The following is a 27,187-nucleotide window of genomic DNA, read 5'->3' on the forward strand; positions in this document are numbered from 1 at the left end:
GCTACGCCAGTCAGCGGTAATGTCTGCCGTATTGAAACCAATCGGCTGCGACAGTACAATGCCCATCACAAGAAGAAGGTACGGTAGGTTCCATGTGCCGTCACATCTTGTCCTTTCTTCTCGCTAATGGCCTTGCCGACTGTTTCATTGCCTTCAGCTTCCTCCAGGCTTGTCAACAATCACCTGAACAGCACAAGGCATTGCACATAATGGCTGTGTCACTGCTGCGAGTGTCTGGCGTTGGCAGTTGCACTGTTAAGCCGCGGTCGTGTCCCAGCAATCACGCTAGAGCACTCTGCCTGACGATGATGATCACCATAACGATGATGATGATGCTAATGGCTGAGTGTAACTTGATGACCTTCTAATGCTATCCAATGAATGCATGAGCGAAGCCACGCATGAATTAATAACAATTATTATCTTGCTCACCCACTCAAACCAATATTAGACTTAATTTAGCACACGACTTTAAAATTAACTCTAAACCTAAGGGTGCGTTCATAAATCCTCTCCAAAAGGTTCGAGACTCTCCAAAGCTCTCCGAGCTCTCCGAACTTCAGTGGTGGTCGAAACTTGGAGATTCCCGCGTTTCCGAGTCAGCGCATGCGAACGACTGCAAAAGCCACGTGTTGATCATGAGTGTACAACATTCCCTTTCCGCAGATGCACTGTGCGTACTACATTCATGTCACTCAAGATTGTGGCCTCTTCGGCGCGGCGCATGTGCAAAAGATCTCCGAATTCTTCGAGACCCATTCCTAAATTATCCCACTTTCTCCCTACTTCCAGGAGAGCCTTCTCCGAGGAGCTAGAGAAAATAAGAACGCACCCTTAAGCCCGATTCATACTTCGTGTCGCGTGCGGGAAACGCGTCGCGTCGCGAAAAAGTTGATCTGAGCTCAACTATTTCGCGTACGGGAAACCCATCGCGCGACGGTCGCGCGATGGGTTTCCCTTACGCGAGATGAAGTATGAATCAGGCTTTAGTGTTCAATCTCCAGACTGCAGGTGTGAGCTGAGCAATTTTCAGCAGCTTTGAGTATGGATCTGGGCAATTTGCATGGTTTTCGTCCGACGTCAATGTTTTGGCATGCATAGCCCCTGCTGCATGGATGCAGGGCATTTAAAAGTCTGTCAGTGCAGGTTTAATGCTGGGCTGGCGCTGGATTGGCCGAGGATGGACGAAACTCAAGAACGCCGAATATGTTCTCAGCTTACAGCAGCTGTGTTGGCCTGGCTAGGTATTTAACCACGTGAGAATGATAGATGCATGTACAACCGCGATGCATGATGATAAGTGATAAGTTAACCCTTTGGAAATGCACTGATCACACGACGTCGGGAGATAGCTGCAATTGCAAGTATATTCGTTCCAATTTCCATCATAACGCTGGTTCTACTTCACCGATTTTGACGATCTTGGGCTCGTTGGAAAGCTCTTGGAACGAGGATAACAGCGCGCCCAAACTCATTCAGGAGAGCGATTGCTGTCTGCTACTGAATGCCAGGAACGCCAGCTGAATACCAAATCCAAACCGGGAATAGTCCTTGTCTCGCCATTTCACTCGTGCTAGCTCAAAATCATTCAAATTTTTTCTAACAGACTCACAAAAGCCGTGACAAAAAGCGCTGGGAGTGATGTCACACGCTGCGTGGGCAGGAAGAGGGAAAATCCCACTTTTGAACGAAATTTGCACTTCGCTGACGCATGAGAAATCGAGCGAACGTTCGAGCACTTGCCGCTCTGTTATACTAGCTTGTATCGACCCCGGAGTTTTTCGAGCCGACAGCTTAGATTCTCTGCTACCTCGTAGGTATTTCGATTGTTGAATTCGGTTGAGATTTGACTTAGTTGTGACTCGTTGAGTGCACTTGCACACATGACATTGGCATCGTTCGAATTCGAACGATCACCTCCAAAGGGTTAAACTAGATAATAATTCTAACACAGACTTCAGCTGATCTAATACGGCTTTTTTAAAACGCACCAGATTTAACCGGTAACTGCACCACTCCACAATGCGCTTTCGGCCGACCCACTTCACTTGCACGTCACCACTTGCACCACGGCCAGGGCAATCAGGCTGGTATCTCGGAGGCGGCAGACCCTCCTCCACCCGCTGCGCGCACCGGCTGATCGAAAGCTTGTGTCCCGAAAAGCCCCGCGCGAATGGCGAATGCCTTACAATCATGCAATACCTGAACTATCTTTGGTTGTTTTCTCTCCATTCCTGGATGATGTAGATCAAAGCTGAGACAAAGCGCGTTCCCCAATCAGCGTCAGGGCACACAATAAGAGGCGTGGCATCATCCCCAGCTCTCTACGTAAGTACTTGTCCGCGACGGTCTGCAGCGATAAAAGTCTCCTGCATGGGCAGGAGTGCTGCAATAAATCATTGAATTGATACTTGATAATGAATGACACTTTTGTTCTAACATGATGGTTGATGGTTTTTCATAAACGCACACAGGTCCGAGTCTCTGAAACAGCCAGTTTAGCAGAGAAAGTGCCAGCCTACAGAACCTCCGAAGGTCCAAACAGCTACCTATTGCTTTGCAGGCAAATGATGCTGTACCTACAGTCCGTTCAGAAAAAGATGAGCGCTGGCTCTGGAGAGCTCCCGTATTTGGCGATTTTGTGGTACACTGTGCAGTGCCACGAGATTTGAAAATTGAAAAAGGGTCCAAAAAGGTACCTCAACTGGGGTTTGAACCGCAAGTGCACTAAGTTATTCTGCAAGAGGAATGAACGGCCTGGATTTTCATGGTTTTTCGCCAATTCAGTGCTTCGGGGCAAAACCTGGCCGAAATCCTATTCTTGTTATGGCTTGCTCTTTGGTGAAATAGACTTCAAAAACACAATTGGAAGGGCATTCCATGGGGGATTGCCAAAAAATTGTGACGAAAACTCAAAACTTGACCCGTTTATGGCCAAAAGCTAGGATATCATCTTTTTCTGAATGGACTGTAAGAGGCCAGAATGACAGCTTACACCAAACATAGGCCATGGCATGGCAGTCGTGTTCGGTCTTCACATAGGCCATGGCATGGCAGTCGTGTTCGGTCTTCTTCATTTTTTTTAAAACAAGTCACGTCGCAATGTCCACCGTTCCGATAAAATGTTGACACCACTTTCCCCAGACAGTCTGTCAGGCTCATTTTTGTTGTGTAGTTTTCATGCTGCAAACTTTCTCGTGCTGGTGTACTGACGTGTGGGTGTTCTTTGCCCGCCGATTTGTGTGCGCGCACGTGTGTGTGTGTGTGTGCGTGTACATGTGTGTGTGTGTGTGTGTGTGTGTGTGTGTGCGTGTGTGCACGCGCCCATGTGCGTTACGTGCGTTTGTCGTTCGTCTGCCCGTCGACGTTCCGCTCGCCGCCGGCCGAACGTAGAGTACGGGCCCCAGTCCGCTAACTCGTGCTGACTCTGTGCCCCTGAAGCCAGCGGCAGGCAACCACCTGCGCTTCCAATGTCCAGGTAGTGATGGCCCCATGCGCAAGGTCACCTCCGATCACACCATGCTGACTGGCACCGGACCCAGCAGCTCTCCGAGTGCCCGGCGGCGAATGGTGTCCAAAGTGGCGGACGCGTTTTCCAGCAAGGTACACAAGAAAGGACCATCGTAGAATTGTACACATCGCGCCGTCCGCCTCTCGCCCGTTTTTCTTCCTGTTTCTTTTTCAGAATGTTTTATTTATATTTCTGTGCCTTATCTGCTGCCGCGGCTCCCTGCTTTCATTCTACACCGTATTTGACTACATCTCAGCGCCTTGCATTCCATCCTCTCGTCTCTGTTTGTCGCGGGAGTCAAGGGAGCACTTATGTACGCTCCCGTTGACGTACACATACATACACATGTGCACATGCATACACATATGCAGGTATTGGATTCTGCGAATGATGCTGCTCCGTGCGAACGTGACTGGCTGCTGCTCTCCACAGGCAGCCGGAATGACTTTTGATCTCGGCGCCTCGCTGCTCAGGCTTCCCTTTGCGACTCCGTGCATGGCTGGGCATTGACGACGCAATTCTCTCCTGTTTCTTGCCCGTATTGCTGCTCACAGACCTGGCTTGGATTTCATTATTTTTTCCCCGCCCCCACCCCCTCCTACCTGGTACACACACACACACACGTTGAGCTCTGTGCCGGAGGTCCATGTAGAATGTATAGGAGCACCCGTAGTGCCCACTCTGTCCTCGTATTTTTTTCCCGGTTTATTTGACAGCGGCCCTACCTATTCCGTGTGTGTGTGTGTGTGTGTGTGTGTGTGTGTGTGTGTGTGTGTGTGTGTGTGTGCATGCTGACGCTCATAACCGTGCTGTTGGCGTTTGCAATAGCAATATTATTCTTATCCGCTGCGCTTCTGCTGCTGCGCCCGGGCCATTTGCAGCTAACATGCAGCTTACCTTTGTTTTTGTTTCTTGTTTTGTTTTTTTCTCTTCTCCCTTCACTTTCAGCTCCTTTTTTTCATGCAAACAGTCGTGTATTGATCATGAGAGACCGTCATAGATATGATGAGATGTACATTCTCCTTGAGACCAATCCTCGCCGTTTCTTGTTCAGTTTGAAATGTGCTGCAGAGCTCTTCACCCGTGTGCAGCCCCACGCTCTCCTTGCCAGGATATCGGGCCTGGCTGCACAACAACTCATGAGGTGGAATCTCATCGAGCAGCATTCGTGCTCCTCGTATCACCCACATAGACCGGTTGCATGCCTAGCAGGGAGTCGTAGCATTGTTTACTTGCAGGGACTGGAATGCAACACCGTGTGGGTTTCGCTCCCAAGCTGTCAGTTCTAGGCAGGGCTGATACAAGCATTTCCGATGTGATGCGCAATTTCACGTCAAATTTGGCATAAAACTCTACATTTCGACGTGAGCTGCACGTCACTCACATTGTTTTTCGACGCGCGAGCCAAATAACGTGAGCTGAACTTTCGCTTCACATCAGAAAAACATGCATCTTAAGCTCTCAAAGGGTTAAATTCTTAACCTCTCTAATCATATACGAGGTCACTGGTCTGGGAACACTGGTTACAAATTAGCCTACAATCCCCTGCTGATTACCAGTGGGAAGAGTATAATTATTAGGGGAGATTAGTACTGTTGCTCTTACCAGTAGGCTTCTGTTTATCCATAGACAAGTATGACCAGCAAGCTCGCATGCAACTGCACTCTGCATGTGAATGTGCAGTATAAAGTGTTGCCTAATTCTTGACGAGCATACGCAATGTAGGCGGACGCTTGGTCCATGCTGAAGTCACTTCATGTTGCGTGCATGCACCTATGTCATGTAATACAAGTATTACCAACCGTACTTCCGCACATACTAAGCGCATGTGCTTATGTCCGTACATAGGCCCCCCCCCCCCCCTAGTTATAAGCGCATGCGCTGATCTGTGAATACTATTGGTGAAACACCCGGGAGCTGAATTTAGCATTGTGATAACACCGTTGTTTAGGACACAGACAAACCTTTATTGCACATATACGCGCGTGGGCTTCTACCCGAACATGTTCACACAGCTTATATGTGCATGGAGAACTAGGGTAGAAGTTGCTGGCAGGAAGTGCGTGTAAGCATGGCTCCCACCAGGCCCCGCTGCACAGTCCTTGCACAACATGCAGACCAAGGAATACTATAAAACTGTATTTTAGTACTCCCTGATGCAGATCGTACCAGCAGTATTATGTCGGCGGAATAGCGCGAGCTCCAGTGTGGGGAGCAAACCCTTTCTTATTATCATTATTATTATCAAATTTTTGATAGGGCGATCCCCACAGACCTAAGCTCTTGATACACGCACTCAGTCCCTGCTCGACAGATCAGCGGGCTGCGTACTCGCGTCATGCTCTGGCGTCTGGATTTTACCACTCCAATCTGTACACACGTCTACACACAGTCTTCTTGTAGTCCTCATTACCGTCCAGCATAACACACACTGCGAGTGAACGTTGAGATCCGTACTGGCACACGCGCGCGGACGTGCCGATAAAATAAATAAAACTGCGACGTTAACAACGATACAGCATCAGCCATCAGCAAAAAGGAAAGAATAAATCCAGGCACATGCGTGGATAATGTCAGCCTGAGAAAGTTCGGTGTAAATGAGTAGAGCCCAGGATAGGTACGGAATTGGTTAGAGCATTGTTTGGGGGATGTCTCAACAAGCTAGGCTGTACTGTAGTAGTCGTAGTCTCCAGTGCAGACTAAAGTCAACAACAACTGCACTAACTAGTTGTTAGTCATGGTTGCTGTATATTAGATAGTAGCTAGCTAGATAAAGCTAGTCAACTAGGGACAAGCAATCGCCGACAGCCTACAGCTCGTCTTTACCGGCTGCTTTCTTGGCTTTCTTGGCCTTTTTGGGCTTGGGCGCGCACTTGCACGCGGTCTTGGGCTGCTCCTGTTTGACCTCCTCCAGGCCCATGCCCTTGCGCACAGTGGGTTTGTAGGCCATGGCGGCGCGATAGCGCTGCGCCACTCGCAAGTAATAGCAGTACACGGCTTCGTTGCTCAGGTGATCGCGCACGAACTGGCGCGACTGCGCGACGATCTTGCGCACACGCTTGTCGTGGTTGCGCGCCCACTTCAGCTGCTCCATGGTGTCGCTGAGGTCGTCCTTGAGCGGGATGTAGTGGACGAACGGCTCCAGATCGGCGTAGAAGTGCTCGTGCCACTTGGAGTCGTGCTTGAACACGACCGAGTCGCCCGCAAGCAGCGTGGAGAGGCGATAGGCGGCGACCGTGCCGTCCAGATTCAGAATGTACTTGTATTTGAAGTAGTCCTCGAACGCCATTCGCTTCACTTTCTTGCCGGCGTGCAAGCGTTTGTCCTTGCGCCGGTCCTCCGGCGTTGGGTAGTAGTCGAAATGGTTCCGGCTGATCTGCGCGTCGATCAGGTTGGAGTTTTCGGCGGCCACGCCGTCGACGAAGTCCACGCGCATCTTGTTGCAGTCGCGGCCACGCCAGATCATCTTGTTCTTCTTCTTCGTCCATCCGCCGCTGGTCTTGTAGCTGAGGCCGTCCATCTCGCGCATGTTCTCCAAGTCCGTCCCGAAGACCGTGCCAAGAACGACCTTGTACGTGGGCACCACGATGTCGTCGGTGTCGTTGGATGCACCCCACGACACGACGGGCAGGCCTTGTGCACTCAAGTTAGACTAGACAAGAGCAAGGCAGAGCAAAGGAAGAAGAGTGCGTGTCAACACCAAAACACACATATGCACTCTCTCCCTCTCTCTCTCTCTCTCTCTCTCTCTCTCTCTCTCTCTCTCTCTCTCTCTCTCTCTCTCTCTCTCTCTCTCTCTCTCTCTCTCTCTCTCTCTCTCTCTCTCTCTCTCTCTCTCTCTCTCGTTCGCAAGGCGGGGTTGTGAGCTTTCATTTCATCTTTTCTTATTATTTCCTATTATTTCTGCTTTTCATCAAAATTCTGAGCATTTTTTCTCCATCTGCGCAGAAAATCTAGACTGACAACCTGCTTGTTAAATCATGCACCTGCTTTCAGGCGTAAAAACCCTGTTGTAGAGGTCTCAGTCCTCATTTGTTAGACTTACCTGTCTTTATAAATGTAACTTACTCTCTCTCTCTCTCTCTCTCTCTCTCTCTCTCTCTCTCTCTCTCTCTCTCTCTCTCTCTCTCTCTCTCTCTCTCTCTCTCTCTCTCCCTCTCTTCCTTCCTTCCTTCCTTCCTTCCTTCCTTCCTTTCTCTTTCTCTCTCTCTCTCTCTCTCTCTCTCTCTCTCTCTCTCTCTCTCTCTCTCTCTCTCTCTCTCTCTCTCTCTCTCTCTCTCTCTCTCTCTCTCTCTCTCTCTCTCTCTCTCTCTCTCTCTCTCTCTCTCTCTCTCTCTCTCTCTCTCTCTCTCTCTCTCTCTTGGTCAATCTCTCACCTGTGGCCAGTCACCCATGTTGAAGAGAAACTCCATATCCGGCAACTTGACACGCCGAGCAAGAGCAAGCCACATCTTGTCGGCATACTGCTTGAAACCTTCGTACTTGCCGTGCACCTTTGCATAGATCTACACCGATACCAACACCATCAGATAAAACAAGGGGGCATGATCAGGATGCGGGGGTGGCCGTGACAGTAAAACACAGACACTCATTTGTGCTTGTTCACTACCAAAATTAGTCACGAACACATGCACACACACACACATACACACACGCGCGCGCCCACACACACACACACACACACACTTAGTCAATGAGCAGTGGCTACCTTTCCATTCTTGAAGACGTAGTGAACAATGGAAGCCTCTCTTTCGTTCAGGACCTCCATCGCTTTGTCAATCATTTCTTGGGTTATGCTGGGGAATTTCTACACAAACACAGCACAACACAACACAACACACAGAGCAAAGTGTTCAACTACCTACTGCCACGTGTAAAGAGAACAGAACAGTTGATTTGTGATTGGTATGTGCCCTGGAAAGGAAGAGAGAGAGAGAGAGAGAGAGAGAGAGAGAGAGAGAGAGAGAGAGAGAGAGAGAGAGAGAGAGAGAGAGAGAGAGAGAGACAGAGAGAGAAGAGATAGAGAGACAGAGAGATAGAGTGAGAGAAACAGAAAGATAGAGAGAGCGACTCACTTACCGCAAAATCAATGTCAATCTGAGTGGCCGACTCACGACAGCCATACTGCTTGGCAAAGTCCTCCTCAGTGGTTGGGCACACACAGCTCTCCACTTCAGGATTCTTCAGCTCATACCGGTCCTTAGTACCAACTACTTCGCCAGTCTTGGTGCGTATCTAACCCACCAAACAATGGAACACACACACAGTTGTTCCAGTTTTAGATCACCACCTGTACTGTTACTTAGGGAGTAAGACCTTTTAACCTGTTGAGCACGCGTGACGTTCTGACACGTCATGACCACTGCCACGGTGACACGCGTGGCGTTCTAGTACTCGTGACGAGTCAGTGCGGAACTACATCGAGTCCCCCGTTTCTTCCGTGGCGTGGTGTCGCGCTGTACCGCTGCACAGAGGACTCCTAGGATGTACGCGTACCGCAAAAAATGCGAGCCGCTCCGTAAGTTTGAACTGGAGTTACATGCGCGTGCATACATTTCAAAATACCAATTTCGCGTAAAACTACCTTTCTGAAAACGGTCATAACTTTTGTAATCTTTGTTGTATTTCCAAAACAAAAACAGTTCTGTGCTCAGGATACATGAAAGAATCGTTTGAAATCAAGTTTGCTCACATAGAGTGAATTAAAATTTTTTTACTGCGTGGCAGAGGTTTTCAATGGGCCCGGGCTCAAAAGGTTAATTGAGTACAGTTACTGTCGGGTGGCGAAGAACTGGGGGGGGGGGGGGTAGCAGCCTGCTAGCCGGGGCCGTTCTAATTTCATGTACTACAGTCTATGCACAGTTGAGTCACTGTGTATACATTGGTATGCTGTGTTTGGTGAATTCCTAGCCGGTTCGTTCTACGGCACCCGAGAGTACTGTAGGGGTCAGGTTGTCCACGTGCAGTGGTTTGGTTCCAGGTTTTTTGCTCCACCACTCGTCTCCTTCTTCCAGTTGACACACGAGGTGCACACAGGAAAGTAGGGCTTTTTGTTGTAACTCAGAGTTTCATGGTGACGACCAATCATCCCTTGTAATTGTCAAGTTCAAAGGAAAAAAGGCAATGGAAATCCTAAATGGTTTGGTCTGTTTGATGAAGAAGACCATTACCGAGTGATCATCAGCATACCCATAGCCTCGACTGGCCTCGCAAGAAGCCCCCTGTGCATGTGTTGAGTGCACTTCCCTGATACCGAACGCTCATGCTTGTACTTTCAATCTGAGCTCTTGCCAAAGCTGTGACCTGCCTGGTTTGATAAACGTCCCAGTGATCTGTCTGCTGCCCGGTTTGATAAACGTCCCAGTGATCTGTCTGCTGCCCGGTTTGATAAACGTCCCAGTGATCTGTCTGCTGCCCAGTGTGATTAACGTCCCAGTGATCTGTCTGCTGCCCGGTTTGATAAACGTCCCAGTGATTTGTCTGCTGCCCGGTGTGATTAACGTCCCAGTGATCTGTCTGCTGCCCGGTTTGATAAACGTCCCAGTGATCTGTCTGCTGCCCGGTGTGACTAACGTCCCAGTGATCTGTCTGCTGCCCAGTGTGATTAACATCCCAGTGATCTGTCTGCATCTCAAGTAGTTACAGATCTTCACACTTTACCTGGCAAGCATATCAGGATTGAGGAGTTAGGCAACTTCCCTGAAGGCAACGCCAATCAGCTAGATAAAGTCGATGGAGAGTCCTGAAGATGGGCCTTGCCCGAAAATTCGAATAATACCTCTTTTTCTTTTAGTGATTGGTGTAGCGTAGAGACCGTTTGGAGAGTGAAGATGTATGGATATGGAGAGCCCAGAGTCTAATTAATTTCCAGAACTACACAGCTTGTCTTCCCCACCCCCTTCCATGGTGACAGTAGTCTGATGTGTGTGTGGGGGGGGGGGGGGGGGGGGTATGTACCCACAGGGGGTTGGTATTGATGGGGCAGATCTAGCCATGATGCCAGATTGACCTACCTCAATGTGCATCTGATCCGGCTGAGTGTTGAAGAAGTATTCGCATTGGTATGTGCCATCGCCACGGTCAAACACCTACATACATGTATACGCACACACACACACAATCATATACACACATGCAAACACACACACACACGCACGCACGCACACACGCACGCACACACACACACACACACACACACACACACACACACACACACACAGACAGACAGACACATGTACATAATAGGTCTGCTGAAATTTGACTTGATCAGGCGCTGCACGGTACTGCCAGTACACGCACTGTTCCGTGCACTGGAACGCGCCGATATACAGTCAACTTCGCTAATAGCGGCTGCGGATACGGCAACGACAATTCGCGAATAACGACAGAATTTCCATGTCCAGAGCAAAGTCCCATCCAACTGTAATACATATAATGAGACTTCGGGTATAACGACACTTCGCGAATCAGGACACTTTTCTGATGCCCCGCCGAGTGTCGACATACGCGAAGTTGACTGTACATTAATTACATCTTTTCTATGAAGTCGAATTTCACTGGCCAGTACTGTCGAAGCAGCATGCTGTTGACCAGCCAGTTGTCTCTAGCCAGTAGTAGGGACCATTCGCACCACGCGTACGGATACGAAACGAACGCTGATTCGTCACCTGGGTTCGAGGATTCGTCAGGGTCCCTGCGGAGAGCTCGTTTTCACGAATGGAAGCCTCTTCATTCGTGGCACGCTCCGAATCCGTCAGGTACACATTTTACTGAAGTATTTGGCCAGGTACACATCTTTCCCTTGATTCCATGATCCATGCACATGTGCGTGTTAACACCCGTACGCCAAGCTACCGGCCGTATTCGTAGTTGCTATGCACATTTGCATGACGACTTGCGAAACCTGAATCTGTTTTCAACGAAACGATTACGAGCCGAATCAAACTTTCGTTTCGCATTCGATTCGTAGCAAGTGCGAAAGGTCCCTAGTGTCAAACCTGCGCGACGACATGATCAATCTCGAAAATGTCAGTGCAAGGAACTGTGCAACCATGAATGATGGATGAATCCGGTGACATCATTTGCAGCAATGGGATTTTTTAAATCATCATTTTTATGTCATAATTGTACTAATATACTACTATTATCTCTGTTTTGGGGTAAATAATAAACTCACCTTGGTTTTCAAATGCGAGTATCGACCATCAGACTTCATGACCACAGTGAATCGGAACGCATCGCTTCCAGGAGACGATGTGTAGTTCTTGCCCTTGTCATCCACAGCCTGAACGAACACGTATCTCGCTGGCGAGACGATTCTCGGATTCAAGCCTGGTCCATAAACGATTGACTTCTTGCCAGAAATGTTTACTTTCTTGGCAGCACAAATACATGCCAGGGCAAGAGCCAGCAGAAATACTGCGGCCCGCATCGTGTCTTCTGCTCGCCAAGAAATAATTCCGGGCTCCCAGAAACTTTCAACAACACTCGACAGTGAAGTGAAGCTTCCTGAGTTCCTCACTTCTTGCATAAGTTGCAATCGTGGTCCAAGTAATTTTTTTGGAAAGCCAAAAGAAAATCACTCAAACACCTTCGAGTATGACATCATGATTGCTGCTGACGTGAAGTTTTGTGAACGAGGGAGTCGAATTTTACTTTCTAATTTTCCTCACATCGCTGTCCAGGGCAATCTTCTTGTAAATGGAAGTGCTTCTGTTACTAGCGTTAGTTGGGCGGACTGGTTGAGTTGGCATTGTATGGTGTAGTTTTTATGTATCTGTAGCGTCTTGCAGAATCGTTTTGTCCTGCTGCCTTGCGAGTTGTCATAATTATGGATCGACCTTCGTTGAATTAAAATTTCAATAGTTTGTGATCGACGTTGCATGATCTATAATCTCAATGAAGACTCAACGGACATGAACGGAGGTGAACGGAGGTGAAGGGAGGTGAAGGTCAGAAAACTGCGATTTTTGGCAGTACCTGCATTTCATTCATCTATAAAATAATAAACTGTTCTTGATGTATAATTATCAGGAACAGTAATAAATAATAATCAAAGTCTGGGGCTGCTGCTCCTGCTGCTTATGGCATAACATTGACAAGTGTTCAGTATGTATGAAACTCAGCAGGCCACCTGTGCAGTGTTGGTAGAGATTCAAGAGGGCAAATAATAATTGCCAGCGGCCGGGGATGCCATATGATCGTATCTTGGATGTTCACTGCAAAGCACCCGTTGAGGCCGAGGTTGGTCTGCAGTCTTCATCCAAGACAGTAGTAGACATGGATAGCAAGAGGAAGGAGTTAGTTGTCAGTCTCGTCTCTGACTGGCCTCGCTTTGGAGACGATGCACAGAATAGAATCCACGCCGCGGTTGGTTCGCGTATGTACGGGGAACGGCTGGAGTTGGATCTGGGTCGGACGCACGTGGGCACACTGCCGAGGAGACAGCCGGTAAGCAGCACACTTCCTACCGGTATGTTGGATTGGTGTTGGTATTATAATTTCACACATGGCGCTGAAAAGGTGGAACAGCAAGATTATTGTAGATTTGCGTGTTATGCCATGCAAAGCCGGCATCCAGCCGAAGTTAACCTACCGTTTTGAACTGGAATCTGTGATGTACTAAACTAACAATGTTAGTTTTAGTACATCACAGATTCCATCAAATCGGCTGCGTAGGCTGCCAAAATGTCATTTTTTTACACAGCCGATTTGATTTCCCTGCCTGCGCATGTGCCTATATCCGGGCGCAAGCGCACCCTCACGTACACTGTAGAACGGGTAATTTTAGCGACGTAAAAACCCTAGCGAATTTAGCGATTTACTCATTTTCGCTAAAGTTTCAAGTCGCTAATCCGTTGAGACATTAGTAGTGCACTAGTGATCCGTGAGTAAAATCGCTGCAAATCGCTAAAATTAAACGTCGCTAACCGGTTGGCAATGGGAAAACGCTTTTAAATTAATACATGTAAAGTAAGTAAATTATCGTATCCGTTCCCGAAGGGAACTCACGACGGCCGCTAACACCCGATAAACCCTAGCGGCAGATGCAGCGCCTAACGGTGGGGGTGAGTGGGCAAGTCTCACAACCACTGGCACAAGTGCCAAAAACGACCCCATTAGCTGCATCCATGTACCCCTTGTGCCTGGCCACATGTAGTCGCTAAAATTACCCGTTCTATAGTTAACGCATGGGCTTAAAAGTGAACCCAATCCCACGACACTGACGTCACCATACCATCTTCACAGGATTTAATGTGCAATTTCCAACTTCCACACTGGGAACTGAATTACAAGCGCGCATGTGCATAATTATAATTTTATGTGAGACCGTAGTAATGTGGGTCACTACGGTCCCACGCTCGTATCGTATTTCCAGGGATTCGTTTACACGAGGTTCCCAGGTATTGGTTGAAGGTGTACATGACGCCGTGGTTAGCGCCGACAGTTGACGGATACGAAGATGCACTGCGCCGATGAGACATTTTCAAGTACCATGCAACATATGCGCACACCACTCCCCCCCCCCCCCCCCCCCCCACACACACACATGCAGTCCAGCAAGGATGCATGTGGTGACACTTGCTGAGCTCAAGGCAAGGTAACAACATTATATGTGTGAGACTGGGATTATACAGCTGACAAGATGAAGAATTCAGACATTATTGTCAATACTCATTCCATTAAAAAAAAAACACTTAAAAAAAAGATGCGCCCAGCTTATGTCGGGAATTTGGCTGAATAATTTTACGAAATGAGCCCCAGCCAGCAGAAACCTGAACATGTGTAATTTTTTCAAAAATTATTTTTTCCCTCGAAATTGTTTCTACACTATTAATCATTCAAGTTATCAAGTTTGGTGACAATCTGATAAGCGAAAGCATGGAAAATAGAGTTTGAAGTCAGAGAGGTCAAGATTCGGTACAGTTGGCGCAGCATCCATGCCTAGTGACTCCATGCAAGTTCATCCTACAGTTTCTGATTGTGATGTGGAACAGGTACATGTAAGTAAATAGAATGCAAGTCAGGCTTGCCCTCTTGGTGCTGCAGCCTGTGCAGGCATGAGTAGTTCAGAAGTCACAGTGACGATATTCCGTATACATCACTACCTTCTTTACAACACCAGAGTGCAAAACGATGATTGGTGGCTGGCCTTCCAAATTGTGTTCAGGGACCTCTGCGCTGGCAGTTTGGGCGTTGTCCCAAAGCTTGCCATACTGATAGATGTACTGATCAATACTACTGACATCCACTCCCTTGCACACTTTCACTCAGACCATGATTTCAGCATAATTGTATTTCAATGATATGAGCGAATGCTCGCGTTTTGTAGCACGTGAACATGTTGCCCCAAAGCGTTCAGCCGGTTTGAGTTTTTAGGGATCCCCTTTCTCAACACAGGCAGCAGCCAGCTTGGTGTCGTCTGGCAAGGTAGAGTACTGAGAATACTACGCTCTGTTTTGCGCCGTGAGAAGCCCTCCATCAGTGTCTGCAACATCATTGTTGTCGATGTAGAAATACGGATCGCTCAGCGGGTCGACATTCAGCTTCTCCTCGCAGTCGCTATTTCTTCAGCACTGACTATCGTCGCCACCAGTATCCAGTGTCGATTTTATGAGGGCTCTTCGTTGCTATGCATATGACACTCGCCACTGCTGGACAAACTCAGCGAGATCGCCAACAAAGAAATAATTCCGATCGCGAACTAACTTTCAGCGCCGCTTCGTACAGGGAGTCTCACGCTGACAACTCTGGACCTAAGTCTTTGTCGCGACACCTGTCGCCATCGCTGTGTCTAAACTCAACCTCCGTGTGACGAGCTCTCACCTAGCGCTAAAATCAATTGACCAGAGACATTTGAAGACACTTGAAACTCCTTTGACAACAAAGACACCCACTCGATTGAAAAGAATCTTCAAAAGCCAGCTCACTGCGCGTCCCAAACTTTGACGTCACATTTTGATGATTGATATCAAGTACACAAGTGCTGGTTTTCGCTGGCCGGGGCTCAAATAGTAGGGAGCATGTCAGCACGATACGTCATCAACATAATTATTATCAATATCATGCTCAAGATCACCGTATGAGATGGTACTGAGCAGTCTAATCCAAACTCAGAAAGTTGACATAGCACAATGCACATGGCCAAGCAGTGTCCGTAGCATTGGGCAGCGCGCACATGACATCATGTGTTCTTGTACTGTACAAGCGTAGGACGTGATTCACACAGCCCAAACACACGGGCACGCCCACACACACACACACACATACACCCCCCCCCCCCCACACACACACATGCACGCATGCCCACACAAACTGGCAGGTTTGGGCATAAAACAGACGGTAGAAAGGCAGGCAAGCCCAACCAAATAGCAATGGACTCCGCTAATAAGTATCAATTCCGGGCACGGTACAACACGCGTAGCCATCCGCAACAGCACTCCATGTGGCCGATGCTGCGTGTCTTAGCCTGCCTTGCGAGCGACATTCAGCTTTGTCAGCCAGGACGTCTTGGCACCGGTCTTCGCCTCTCGCTCCCACGAGAGCTTGTAGTTCTCCTCCTCCGTATTGAACGCCGCATTGTTGATGGTGTAGCGAACCCATGGCCGACTGCAGTGGTGATATTCGCCAGCCGCCACTTTGTAGCGTTCCAGCTCCGACTCCAGAGAGGAGAAACACGTCGGTGCTACTTTGTTATCCTTGGGTTTGAGGCTGGGTCGGCGATGATGTTTGTTTGCCTGCACCGGTGGTGCCTTGCTGCGAGACTTCGGCGTCAGAATGGCGATGATGCGCTCGCGCAGTCGCGGGGCGTTCGCCCGGGACAGAATGTTTGCGGTTGTGAGCGCCGCGGGCCGATCCGCGTCGCTCCGCTGCACGTTCCCCGCTGCCGCACCGACGTGCGGGTTGACCACGATGCTGGAGTCGGTCTTGCGGCGCTCCAGCTGACGGCGCGGCACTGGTACCTGTAGCTGATGTATGGCCTCGGAGGTGGACTCGGCTTGAGCATTGCCATCATCCTCACCGGCTGCTCGCTTGGCTGGTGAGGTTTCAGCGCTACTATCGTCACTGGCCGGTTTCGCCAGCGCAACCGAAAGATACGAGGAGCGTTGCCGTGACAACGACATGTGCTTGGTATCGTGGGCAAAGTGAGGCGAGGGCGGAACGGACGTGGACGACGATGAGTCGCTCTTGGTGAACAGCTGCAGGCTGGAGTTGCGACGGTGAGATTTCTTCTTGTCGCCACCGCTGCTGCTGCCCGTTTGTTCCCGTAACTGGTGTTTGTTCATGCCGGACGCGACACTGGCGGTGCTCTCTCTCGACGCCGTGCGTTCCAGCGGTGCTCGCTGAGCGGACGTACTCCGGCTTTCATCTCCGGACGCTTCGCGGCTGTACAGAAACCCCCGTCCGCTGGTGGGCGATGTGACGCCGGAGTTTGAGTTTGAGCTGGAGCGGCGTGACACGGTGAACTTGTCCAGTCCAGCACTGCGTCGCCTGGTCGGCTGTTGTACGGACAGATCGAGAAGACTGGACGTCACGTCGATGGCACGCTCCTGGTAGCGCGGCTTCTCCGTCTCCGTGGCAACGTCCGATGTCGCCTGCTGCGCGGTCGCCGACGTCGCCGTCAGCTCGCTGGTCGTGTTGCCGTCGGTGACGGTGATCGTCGTCGTGGTCGTCAAGGCGACGGTGCGATGTCGGAACGGCGAGTCCATGCTGCTGTTGCGCGAGTGCTGGGTGCGCTCGCTGCCCGTGCAGTAGGCACTGTCCTCGCAGGTCGGTGACTGGAAGCTAGTCTCGCTACTCTGGTCCCCGCTCTCCGTGCGCTCCTTCATACCGTTATGGCCGCCGCCCCCGCCATCGCCCTGCTCCCTAGGATTCTCCCTTGCTCTGCCACGCTCCTCCCTCGTAGATCTCCCGGGTTCTTCTGATGGAACCTCAGCTGCCATGATCGAGGCATGCTCATCTTTACCGGGAGAGTCAGGCGCGTCTGTGCCTGTATTGTCCGTTTCTTCCGTGGCCAGGATCGTTGGCATGAGCACAGGGCTCAATGGCATTGTCGACGGTAGTATCGGAGTGTCGAAATCAGGACTGATGATTATGCTGTCGCTCATATCCTCCCACTCGTCATCATCGTCATCCTCGCCATTCTCACCCAAGTCCATCGGCCCCGTCCTGGAGGTCCGGGGCAGTGGGACGGGCATGGTCGGGTTGGGAGAGCATGCCCTTGTCGGGGATGCAGATCTAGCTGCGCTGGCATCCAGGCTGGACGGCACAGGCGTAGAAGTGCCAGCTGTACTGACCGATGAGCTGTGTCCTCTGCTCCCTTGTGCCGACGCTGGTGACGACGACCCATTCTGCGGGGGTGTTCCCGCCGAGAGCAGAGCGGAATCGGCGTGATTCACTGTTGCTGCGCTGCGTATTGTGCCAGGAGCCAAGTCACTGGGGTCTTCATACCACGGACTAGCAGCACCATCCAATTGACCGTCACTAGCAGGCGCATCTACATCGAACGTATCGTTATCGGCGGAGACGTAGATCGGAGTGCGCTGCCGTGGCCTATCACTGACATGCAGACCCTTGTGCAGCAGCTTCTTGTGGCTGATGGCGCTCGCCGAGTGTACGTGTCGCGTGCGCCGCACACTCGAGCGCGAGTTGCTTCTGCGACGCAGGTCCCGCTGTGAGCCGGTGAGGCTGGGTGTGAGGCGCGACGGCGTATTGGGACCGGAGTGCCGCGAGGCCTGCCGCAGGTCACGACTGCTGCCGTGCGCGCTGCTACTGTGTGTGAGGTGGTGGTGCTGGCGGGAGCTGGGGCGCTTGATGTTGCGACGCGACATGCGGGTCGAGGCTCGGCGGGTGCTGCGGCGCATGCTGCGATTGCGCAGCTTGTGTTGCAGCTTGCTGAGCGCGTCCACCTGTGCACCAACACACGCATGTGCGGACACAACGACACACACACACACACACACACATGGAAACACACATACGTCGATCAACCACACGGTTCAACGAGAAAGGAATTAGCACATACACAGACACGGAAACAGAGAAGCGGATGGACAGCCACACGCACGGCCACACACACGCACACACACGCACACACACACACTCGCGCACACACACACACACACACACACACACACACACACCACACACACGCACACGCACACACACACACACACACACACACACGCACACACACACACGCACACACATACACACATACACACACACGCACACACACACACACGCACACACATACACACACACACATACACACACACGCACACACACACACACATACACACACACACACACACACACACACACACACACACACACACACATACACATACTGTACCTGAGCATTGAAAGCCAACATTGGACCCTACTTCATTCCTAAGTTGAAACCTTCATTTCCAGTACTAGCGGTAGCAAACACTGTTGAATGCATGTACTGTACTGCTGAATGAAATCCAGTCGCGTCACTCAAGCTTGTGCCTTGCAACATTACGCAGCCCAGTGTTCGCAGGTCTACGGCTGCGCTAGGACAGGAAATGAGTTCAAGTAACACAAACTTCATACCTGCACGACTTGCGTGAGAAAGACTCCAAGGAAAGGAATACACGGAGGTGACTCCATGGCGTCATCCATGCACTTCCGATAGATAATGTAGTTGTTCTTCTCCGTCATCACCTCCGACAGCTCGGCAAACCTCCTAGCAACAGAAGGCAAGAGAAGGATGCGCGCACACAAGCAGGCACAGTATTCTTTGTCAAAACTCGAAACGTATCAATGGTTTGAAATTTGCTCCCCACACTGGAGCTCGTGCTATTCCTTTTCGAACAAATCATCACAGAAGTCGCAACCACTATTTCGTATCAATGGTTGATTACTATGGTGGTATCAATGGTGGTACAGTGAAACCTGCCCTAACCAGACGCCCTTGGTGCAGTGGACACTGTCTTGGTATGACAGGATCCCGCTTGATCCATGGATGAACGTTTGATCCACAACCTTTGGGTGCATGAACCTTTGTCCGGTCAATGCAGGATTCCGCTTGGTACAGGGTCCGGCAAACACAGGGTTTACTGTACCTGCAAAAGGTTTTATTTCTGCAGGAAGCAGCAGACTGCGAAACAGCAATCAGCCGGTAATGTGAACAAGGCATTCATGTACACACGGGGAACTAACTTGCTCTTGTTGTTGCTGACTTCTTTCCAGGTCTTGGTGAGTCGGAACATCGGCGTACACTGCAAGCCTGCCAGGATAGCCTTGAGCGAGTTGAAGTTGTGCAGTTTGAGGCACTCTTCTGCCACCTGCATAACACAAAGAGATAAAGACAAACCCAAAAATAAGAATAGGTGACGCGAAGACAGCAATTTCAGAACAGCAATAAATAAATTAATAATATAAGCACCACAGTCATCACCAGACAACATCGAAGTCTCAAAATGTTTTGTGGCAAAGAATTTTTCAGACTTCGATGTGTGGTGATGACTGCAACATTCTGCGTCCACCCAGAATTTTCAAGGGCCGAGTGCTGCTGCTTACTTTCTTGTTATGACTGCAGCACTTATACAGTTGCGCTCGGTGAAATCCGGCCCGAAGTGCATAACTGGCGCCCAGTACTGATGCGGCCCTTGACGCCCTCAAAGTTGTACACGTGCTAGTGTGCGCGTGTGCCGTATGAACTGTGCATGTGCTGCACTACTCATACGCACGCATGCTTACACCAAAGTGTAAAAACCGCGCCAAACAAAGACAACTTACGGTGTAACATTCATTTCAGTTCAGCACAAGTAAAGAAGACGGAGATCATTTCGAAGCAGTTTATTTCATACACAGAACAGCAGGGCTTCAATATTTTGTATGGCCACCGTCAGCTTCGATTAGGGCTTCAACACGACGTGACATTGACTCCACGTATGGGGAAACCGTGTCAGGACCCAACGAGTCCCACGCCAGGTGCAGTGCCTGCACCAGCTGGTCAGCATTCTCGCAGCGATGTGGAATTATTCTCTTCTTGAGAAGAGCCCACACATTCTCGTTTGGATTCATGTCCGGCGAGCAGGGAGGGTGAAACAGGATGTTGGGTACTCCGCTATCGAGAAGATCCTGCTGTGCTTGAGTGAAGTAAATGAAAGAAATTTTGAACTGTTTTTAGCATGCAACACGTGCACTCCGAACTTTTACACGAGGTGCGTACAGTTGAGTTCATACACACAAATCGCCAGTGATGTAATGGGAGCTGGCTTCGCGGCGCCGGCTTTGCACTTTGGGCCGGATTTCACCGAGCGCAACTGTAATATCATTTAGAAAACATATCGGAAGAAAAAGGAAAAAAGATCCTGGCTTGGACATGCATCAATCTGCAGACAACATCACATCCGATCTGCTGGTGACCTCATCCCTACAGCATGGAGAAATACAGCCAGACCTGGTAGCAAAGAAAGGTGAAATAGAAATTAAATTCATGCATGCACGCACACAGCCAGGCAGATACAGACAGACAAACAGACAGACACCAGGTACACACACTCAGACACACACATACACACGCACTGACCTTGACAAAGAAGGCTATGACGCCAGCACGCTCCACGGCGGTCTTTGGCGTCAGCACTTTCGTAGTGGTCATTAGCGCCACACGATTGAACGCCTCAACCATGCGCATGATATTCGGTGCCCTCACCTCCTGTAAAGCAGACCAGAAAGCATGGATTGCAAAAGTTGTGACAACAGAACCAGAATTTAACAACCATCCCATGCATATAGCAACCACAAACAGGCTCTAAATACAGGTGGCCTTTCAACATAGGTAGGCAAGCAAATGCTGCAGTAGGCTACTCTGTGTACGTCATGTGTACGCACTGTTGGTGCATGCGCGTGTTGCCGTTGTGTGGAAAGTCCGTCATGGTCTTGAGCTCGTCATGTAACGCTGTGTTCCCGTCATCCCTTGGGCTGATCACTCTATCACATCAACTCAACTATACGCAACCTGGCAGGTACGGCCCGATACGGCGTAGCACTTATCACCGTGTACCGTATATCATAAAGTACAAATTTTCGTTTACAAAATCTTTCGTTAGATCACTCCACCAGCAGGTTCGCTATGTACTAAATTTCGTTTTTGGTCGAGGTCTGTCACTCCAAATGCTGAGAATTTTTTTAGTTTGGTACAAACTTTAGTTATTTCGTGCCCCCTACCGAATATAGCGAAAGTTAATTCAAAACGAAAACTTTGTACTTATACAGTGTGCAACAGAATAAAGAATACAAACAAACAAACAAACAAACAAACAATCATGTGCTACTGTACTTACGCCACAATCAGTACAGATCACAATGCGTAGGTGCTTCTGTAATCACTGTTTCGTATTTCTCGCTTCTTTGCCGTTGTGACTATTCGGAATGACCATCGGCTATACATGCACTACACGCAGAAGAGCGCATGCTCCAGTGGTTTTTGTCATTCGTTCTACACTTCTTTCAGTGCTATTCTTTCATATACTCCGTTATACTCATGAAGCTACAAGACTGCCCGATGAGATCGCCTTGGACAAGAATGGCTTGGCCAGAGCAGCTAACACTGGTGGCAGCGGAAATCTGTTGCCGTTTACATCGCTAGCGGAGACTCATAGCACTTACCCTGTCTGATGCCATCCACGCACAATTTTCGAGCTCTTCCGCTCGGATCTGCCTCAGTAGCTCGGAGTCGATCAGCGTCAATTCCTCGGCAATGTGGCGAACGTCCAGCTGCAGGATGTCGCGAAACAGCGGTAGAATCGGTGCAGGTGCAGGCTCCACGCACAGAGGTTCCTCGTTCACTGGACATTGTTCGTAGAGCAACTCCACAGCAGCTCCCTTTCCTTTCTTCGCCTTCTTGTCACGTGTCAGTGTCGTTGTTTTATTCTTGTGAAAAGTAGGCAAAGTCAGAGACTTGGACTTTGTGGCGGCTAGTTGAGTTGGAGAGGTTGCCACTGCCGGAGATGACTTTGCGCTGTCCATGGCAGCATGCGCGGCCAGGCGATTACGCCGTCCGGCCAGCTTTCGGCGTTGCGGCGAAGCACTCTGTCGCAGCACGGCGTCTTGCTGCGCGATCCTGATGCTGGGCCGGTCGGGCAGAGAGTTGCTTCTCTCCGTCCGAGCCTCCTCCAGCCACATCGGAGAGCCTGGGCGCGACGACCAGGACTTTCTGGCAGCGCTCGGTCGGGTCGATGGCACGTCCAAACTGTTGTTGGCCGACGCATTCGGAGAACTCGTCTGCGATAGACTGATTCGCTGTAAGCCGCACGGTGGCGTGTAGGGAGCGGTGTCGGGCGTAGCCGGTAGTAATCTGCGGTGACGAGACGGCTGCTGCTCGTTACCCTGGTCAACTGTGCCCGTTGCTGCTAAATCATCCCCTGGTGTTGGCGATCCACTGGTCGATGATGGCATACTGGTAGCAGACTGTCGGCCACGGTTCCCTGCAGCTAAGCGCGTTCTGTACAGATTACTGTGGCTGGACTGTGGGGTTATGGGCACTCTACGATCGGCACGCATCAACTCACCACTTGCCCCCTCCCCTGGCGGCGTGGTCTCGTTCCGCACCACTGCAGGAAGAGGCGTTCGCGGCGTGTCCGAATGATTGGCAACCTCACGTCCACCATCAACGCTGGGAGGTTTCTGTGATGTTTGCATGATGCGACTGGCCCCCTTCCTGACATCGTCATCTGAGGACGAAGTCGAGGAGCGTTGTCGAAGTGGTCGCCGTGGCGTCTGTACAAAGTAGTGCTGCGCGCTTACCCACTGCTTTCCACGTGGAGATGAAAGTGGCGGAGACACGTCTGCTATCGGCGGTGTGTCAGCTGACGGCACGTCTACTACTGGCGGTGTGTCAGCTGACGGCACATTGCGTATTGGAGGTGCGCTGACTGACCGCACGTCTGGTATCGGCGGCGTTTCTCGCGCTACTAACGTCGACGGTGATTGGTCGGCGTCATGGCGACTGGGAGTGCTGTGCTGCACGGGCTCGCCGTGCAGTGATCTCTGCATGAACCTGTCGAGCTGCACCGTCTTTGCCTTTGCTTGGCCTTGTCGACGAGGTGAGGACTGTGATGGCGACGGCGACGAAGCTACCGCAGCCTCCATATCGCCGCTACTCGACGACGCGGCTTGCGCCGCTGCTTTCTTCTTCGGCGTGACAGGCTTTGCGAGCGGCGAGCTGGGTCTGGGGGTGAAGAGTTGCTTGAGCGCCTTGAACGGCTTCTTGTGCGTCTTCTCCGGCAGCATTTGAGGATCGGTGGCGCACAGGTAGCTCTGGCGTTTCGACGCATCCCGCACTTGCAGTTTGTCCGCGGACTTCCTGGCAACAAAGCCCGAGCTCTTCGACGGTGGCGACGTGTTTAGGAGATCTCCGGGCACATCGTCATTCTCGACTGCATCGTCGAACTTCGCCTTGCTCTTGCGTCTTAGCACGGAGCGACCCCACTCCGGCAGGATTGCACTGGTGCGTTTCTGTTCGCCGCTACCACTAGTTTTCGCAGGTCGAGTTGTCACGGCTGCTGTTGCTGATCCTACTGCCACGTCTTGGCCGATAGTGGCCTGATCGTGTCTGCCGTCTGCATCGCCCGGCTGTACTGGTAGCATGGCGGGCGTGGGACTGGAGCGGCTCACGGCCATGTGACGGCGCACGGTCTCGCTGCGTCGCAGGACGTCGTCGCGGCGGAACAGACCGGCCTTGGCTACCGCCGCCACACGCGAGCGCTGTGACTGCGACCTGGGCCGGTCGCGACCGAACACGTTGGCGCCTTCCGTCCAGCGCCTAGGCCTGCGCTCCGCAGGTGTCGCCGTCGCAGCTGCGTGCTCGCTCTCCGGCCAGAGGCCCGCGGACTTCTCCGGCGACTTGTTCGGGTCGCCTAGGCTCAGGTCATCGGCGTAGGCGTGCTCGTCCGGCTCACTGTGATCGTCCCCGTTCACCGGGCTAATGGCGCTGATGTCCAACGCTTGCTCGTGTTCGTGTTGCTCAAGCATGTGCTCTATATTACTTGCGGACTGTTCAGCATTCAAGCGATCAGCAGTGAGCAAGGCAATACGGGCGTTCAGACCTGGCTCATCTCTCAGCAGACTCCTGAGTTTGTCACCATACTCGGCGTCTTCCTCCTCCTCTTCTTCTTCATCGTCATCCTCGTCCTCGTTCTCCGTCACTGTGTCGCTACAATCCTCCCAATCGTCGTCGTCGCCATCACCCAACGCTAAGCTCCCACGCCAGCCAGCAGTGCCGTTGCGGCCCTGGTGGCGTACGTAGACGACGCTCTCAGCGTCGGAGCCGCTACGAGAGCAAGACGAGTCCGTCGCTCCGTCCTCGCCAGGGTCATCGTCGTCGTCATCGTCCAGCCGTAGTTCGTGCATTGACAGGTGATCCAGCATCATTCGACTGTAACTCGATGCCATCTCCAGAACACTGCTTGTCGTGCTCCAGTATTTCTCTGGAAACGCGCCGGAGGAACTATTTCCACCCAGTGCCATTTCCGACGACACCAAGCTGGAGCTTCCCACAAAGGAGTTGGAGCGATCCTTCGACTCAAGGCGACGCCTGTAGCCGTCGCGAAGAACGCCTGAAAACGACATAATTATTATCTCTTGTTCGTGCTGCCGTTGCTCCAGGCACAGGGCACTACTATGGAACACGTCCACTATTGCAGCAGGTTCACCGAGAAGCAACAAGACTTCCGTCTTTCTTAATACTAGGCAAAATCCATGATCAGCAGCACATAGCTAGCGACCATCACCAGAGGAATGCAAGGAGCAGCGCTCGCACCAGTCAAATATCTGTCGCTAGCGCCCGAGCGATGTGCATGTGGGAGTTTGGTTCCAATCGAACCACGACAACGCAGCACAAACGCAATCGCGTCTAGATGCTCACACAAGGACAAATGCTTAGAACTCCGATGCTGCACGCGTTTGCATAATGAAGCGTGCGACAGGTAGCAGAGTGAGCCAGATCCTCCAAGCCTGCAGCTAGCCTAGGACTCAGTGCTAGGAGTTGCTCTAAACAGCGCAGCTCACACACGCCAGTAGTTCCGTTCCGTCACTTTTTCGACCTGACGAGAACTTTCACCTCCGCTGCCAGGTGATCTACTGCTGCACATATGCACACAGTACACAGTCAGTACACTGAAGACCCGACGGAAAAGTAGCATTGCAAGTGCATGGATATCGGCGAAGGAACGCTATCTAGCGCGCTTGTGGCTCAAGTCGTGACGCATTGGACACGTTATTTCAGGGCTTGCACGCACTGATCTCTAGTATAGTAGTACTAGTATGTGGCACTACCAGTCTTTACCACCGCCACCGGCTGCTGTTGAGTGGTGTTGCAGCTCGACGTCGATCATCCCTCAGCCTGGTATGCTGCGCTGACTCCGCGCAGTGCGCTAGCGTATAGCGGCATTCATACCAACGGATCCGTGCGGTGCGGTACACGTAACGCAGACCAGTCATAATCGAGTGAGTGGTACTGCGCTACTGCCCCCTACCATGCCTACTGTACCAGTACTCATGGTACTGGGCCCATGCCATTCCGGGTAGATCTACATGCATGGTACTTGGTAGACCTACGATTCGTACATCTCTACACGCGCGCGATGAGTAGATCCAGCGATCGACGACAATCTACAGACTACACAGTCTACAGTCAGTAGATCTACACTAATACTACTACTCTGTGCAGGGCCCCGGGGTGATTGCGAGGGTGATATTCACAGTTTTAGGTTGTATCCCATTCAAAGCTCTCGACCTCAGCTCCAATCCGATGTGTGTCCTACTGTACCGCTGACCTCGGCTCCGTGTCGTGTGTCGTGTGCCCGTTATGATATCTGCCTGTCACTTGGGTATCTTGTACGCAGCTAAAACGTGGCTACCCCTACACGGCTACATACATTTCAAGCATGTCGATCTACACTACAGTGTCAGTACCACTCTACATGTACACCGCTATCATTCTCATCATGTATCACTGTCAGGGATACGTAGATCTACGATTGCCTTGTTCGAATGTAACAGGATCTTTGCAACTGTGTAAGATACATTGTATGCCATAAACACAGTAAAGTGAGTAAACTAATTAGGGGTCGTCCATAAATATCGAACTTTTTTCACAAAACGAAATAATTTCGTTATGGGGTGGGAGGGGGTTGACCAATTTCGTTTCAGAAAACATTGATTCATGTACATGGCCGTTGTATATGCATGTATGTCAACATTTTTTACGTTCTGAGGGGGAGGGGGGAGGGGTTGGGTCTAAACTACATGTAAAATAATTCGTTTGGAGAAAAAAGTTCGATATTTACGGACGGCCCCTTACTGACTTCTCCATTCCCCAGAAATGAGTGTGCGCATGTAAATGTACAGTCATGTACATGTAACTATGTAATTACTTTTTACTTAAATTAATTAGTTACTACTAAAATGGCAATAGATAAGATAAATTGTGCACTCATAACAACAGCAAAAATGAAGAAAGTCAAGTTCCATAACGTTTTCTTGTGACTGTCATCAGTGGAACGCCGTCACTTGAAAACAGAGCAGAACCGAGGAGAAGCAAGAGACTAGCAGAGGCACGACTGAGACAAGTGGAGAACACAAGGCAAGGAGACGCAGGAGGAAGCACCGGCACGGCACAGAACGAATCAAGGAGAGGGA

The 27,187-nt window shown here is 50.7% G+C and overlaps 3 protein-coding genes across 4 annotated transcripts in view; 1 reads left to right on the forward strand and 2 right to left on the reverse strand.

Annotated features, from left to right (window-relative positions):
* LOC135812192 (death-associated protein kinase 2-like) overlaps positions 1-4,544 on the forward strand; it is a 31,973-nt gene extending 27,429 nt beyond the window's left edge. For both annotated transcript variants that reach the window (XM_065325514.1, XM_065325516.1), the window contains exons 13-15: positions 1-78; positions 2,248-2,328; positions 3,394-4,544. In XM_065325514.1, coding sequence (XP_065181586.1) covers positions 1-78; positions 2,248-2,328; positions 3,394-3,627 — 393 coding nt within the window. In that variant the 3' untranslated portion in view covers positions 3,628-4,544. The remainder of the gene's footprint in view (positions 79-2,247; positions 2,329-3,393) is intronic.
* Positions 4,545-5,905: 1,361 nt separating this feature from the next.
* On the reverse strand, positions 5,906-12,051 carry LOC135812195 (protein O-glucosyltransferase 2-like). Its single transcript, XM_065325519.1, has 6 exons — positions 11,688-12,051; positions 10,525-10,599; positions 8,591-8,746; positions 8,220-8,318; positions 7,888-8,016; positions 5,906-7,163 (listed from the first exon to the last, which is right to left on the reverse strand). Exons 1-6 carry the CDS (start codon positions 12,039-12,041, stop codon positions 6,321-6,323), a joined length of 1,656 nt encoding a protein of 551 aa, XP_065181591.1. The 5' UTR covers positions 12,042-12,051; the 3' UTR covers positions 5,906-6,320.
* A 3,783-nt stretch (positions 12,052-15,834) lies between these two features.
* On the reverse strand, positions 15,835-25,638 carry LOC135812196 (uncharacterized). Its single transcript, XM_065325520.1, has 5 exons — positions 22,157-25,638; positions 21,075-21,203; positions 19,700-19,824; positions 19,091-19,223; positions 15,835-18,420 (listed from the first exon to the last, which is right to left on the reverse strand). The coding sequence occupies exons 1-5, from the start codon at positions 25,115-25,117 to the stop codon at positions 15,976-15,978; spliced, it is 5,793 nt and encodes a 1,930-aa protein (XP_065181592.1). The 5' UTR covers positions 25,118-25,638; the 3' UTR covers positions 15,835-15,975.
* Positions 25,639-27,187: the final 1,549 nt, after the last annotated feature.

Source organism: Sycon ciliatum, chromosome 3, assembly GCF_964019385.1.
Source record: "Sycon ciliatum chromosome 3, ocSycCili1.1, whole genome shotgun sequence".
Taxonomy (NCBI): domain Eukaryota; kingdom Metazoa; phylum Porifera; class Calcarea; order Leucosolenida; family Sycettidae; genus Sycon; species Sycon ciliatum.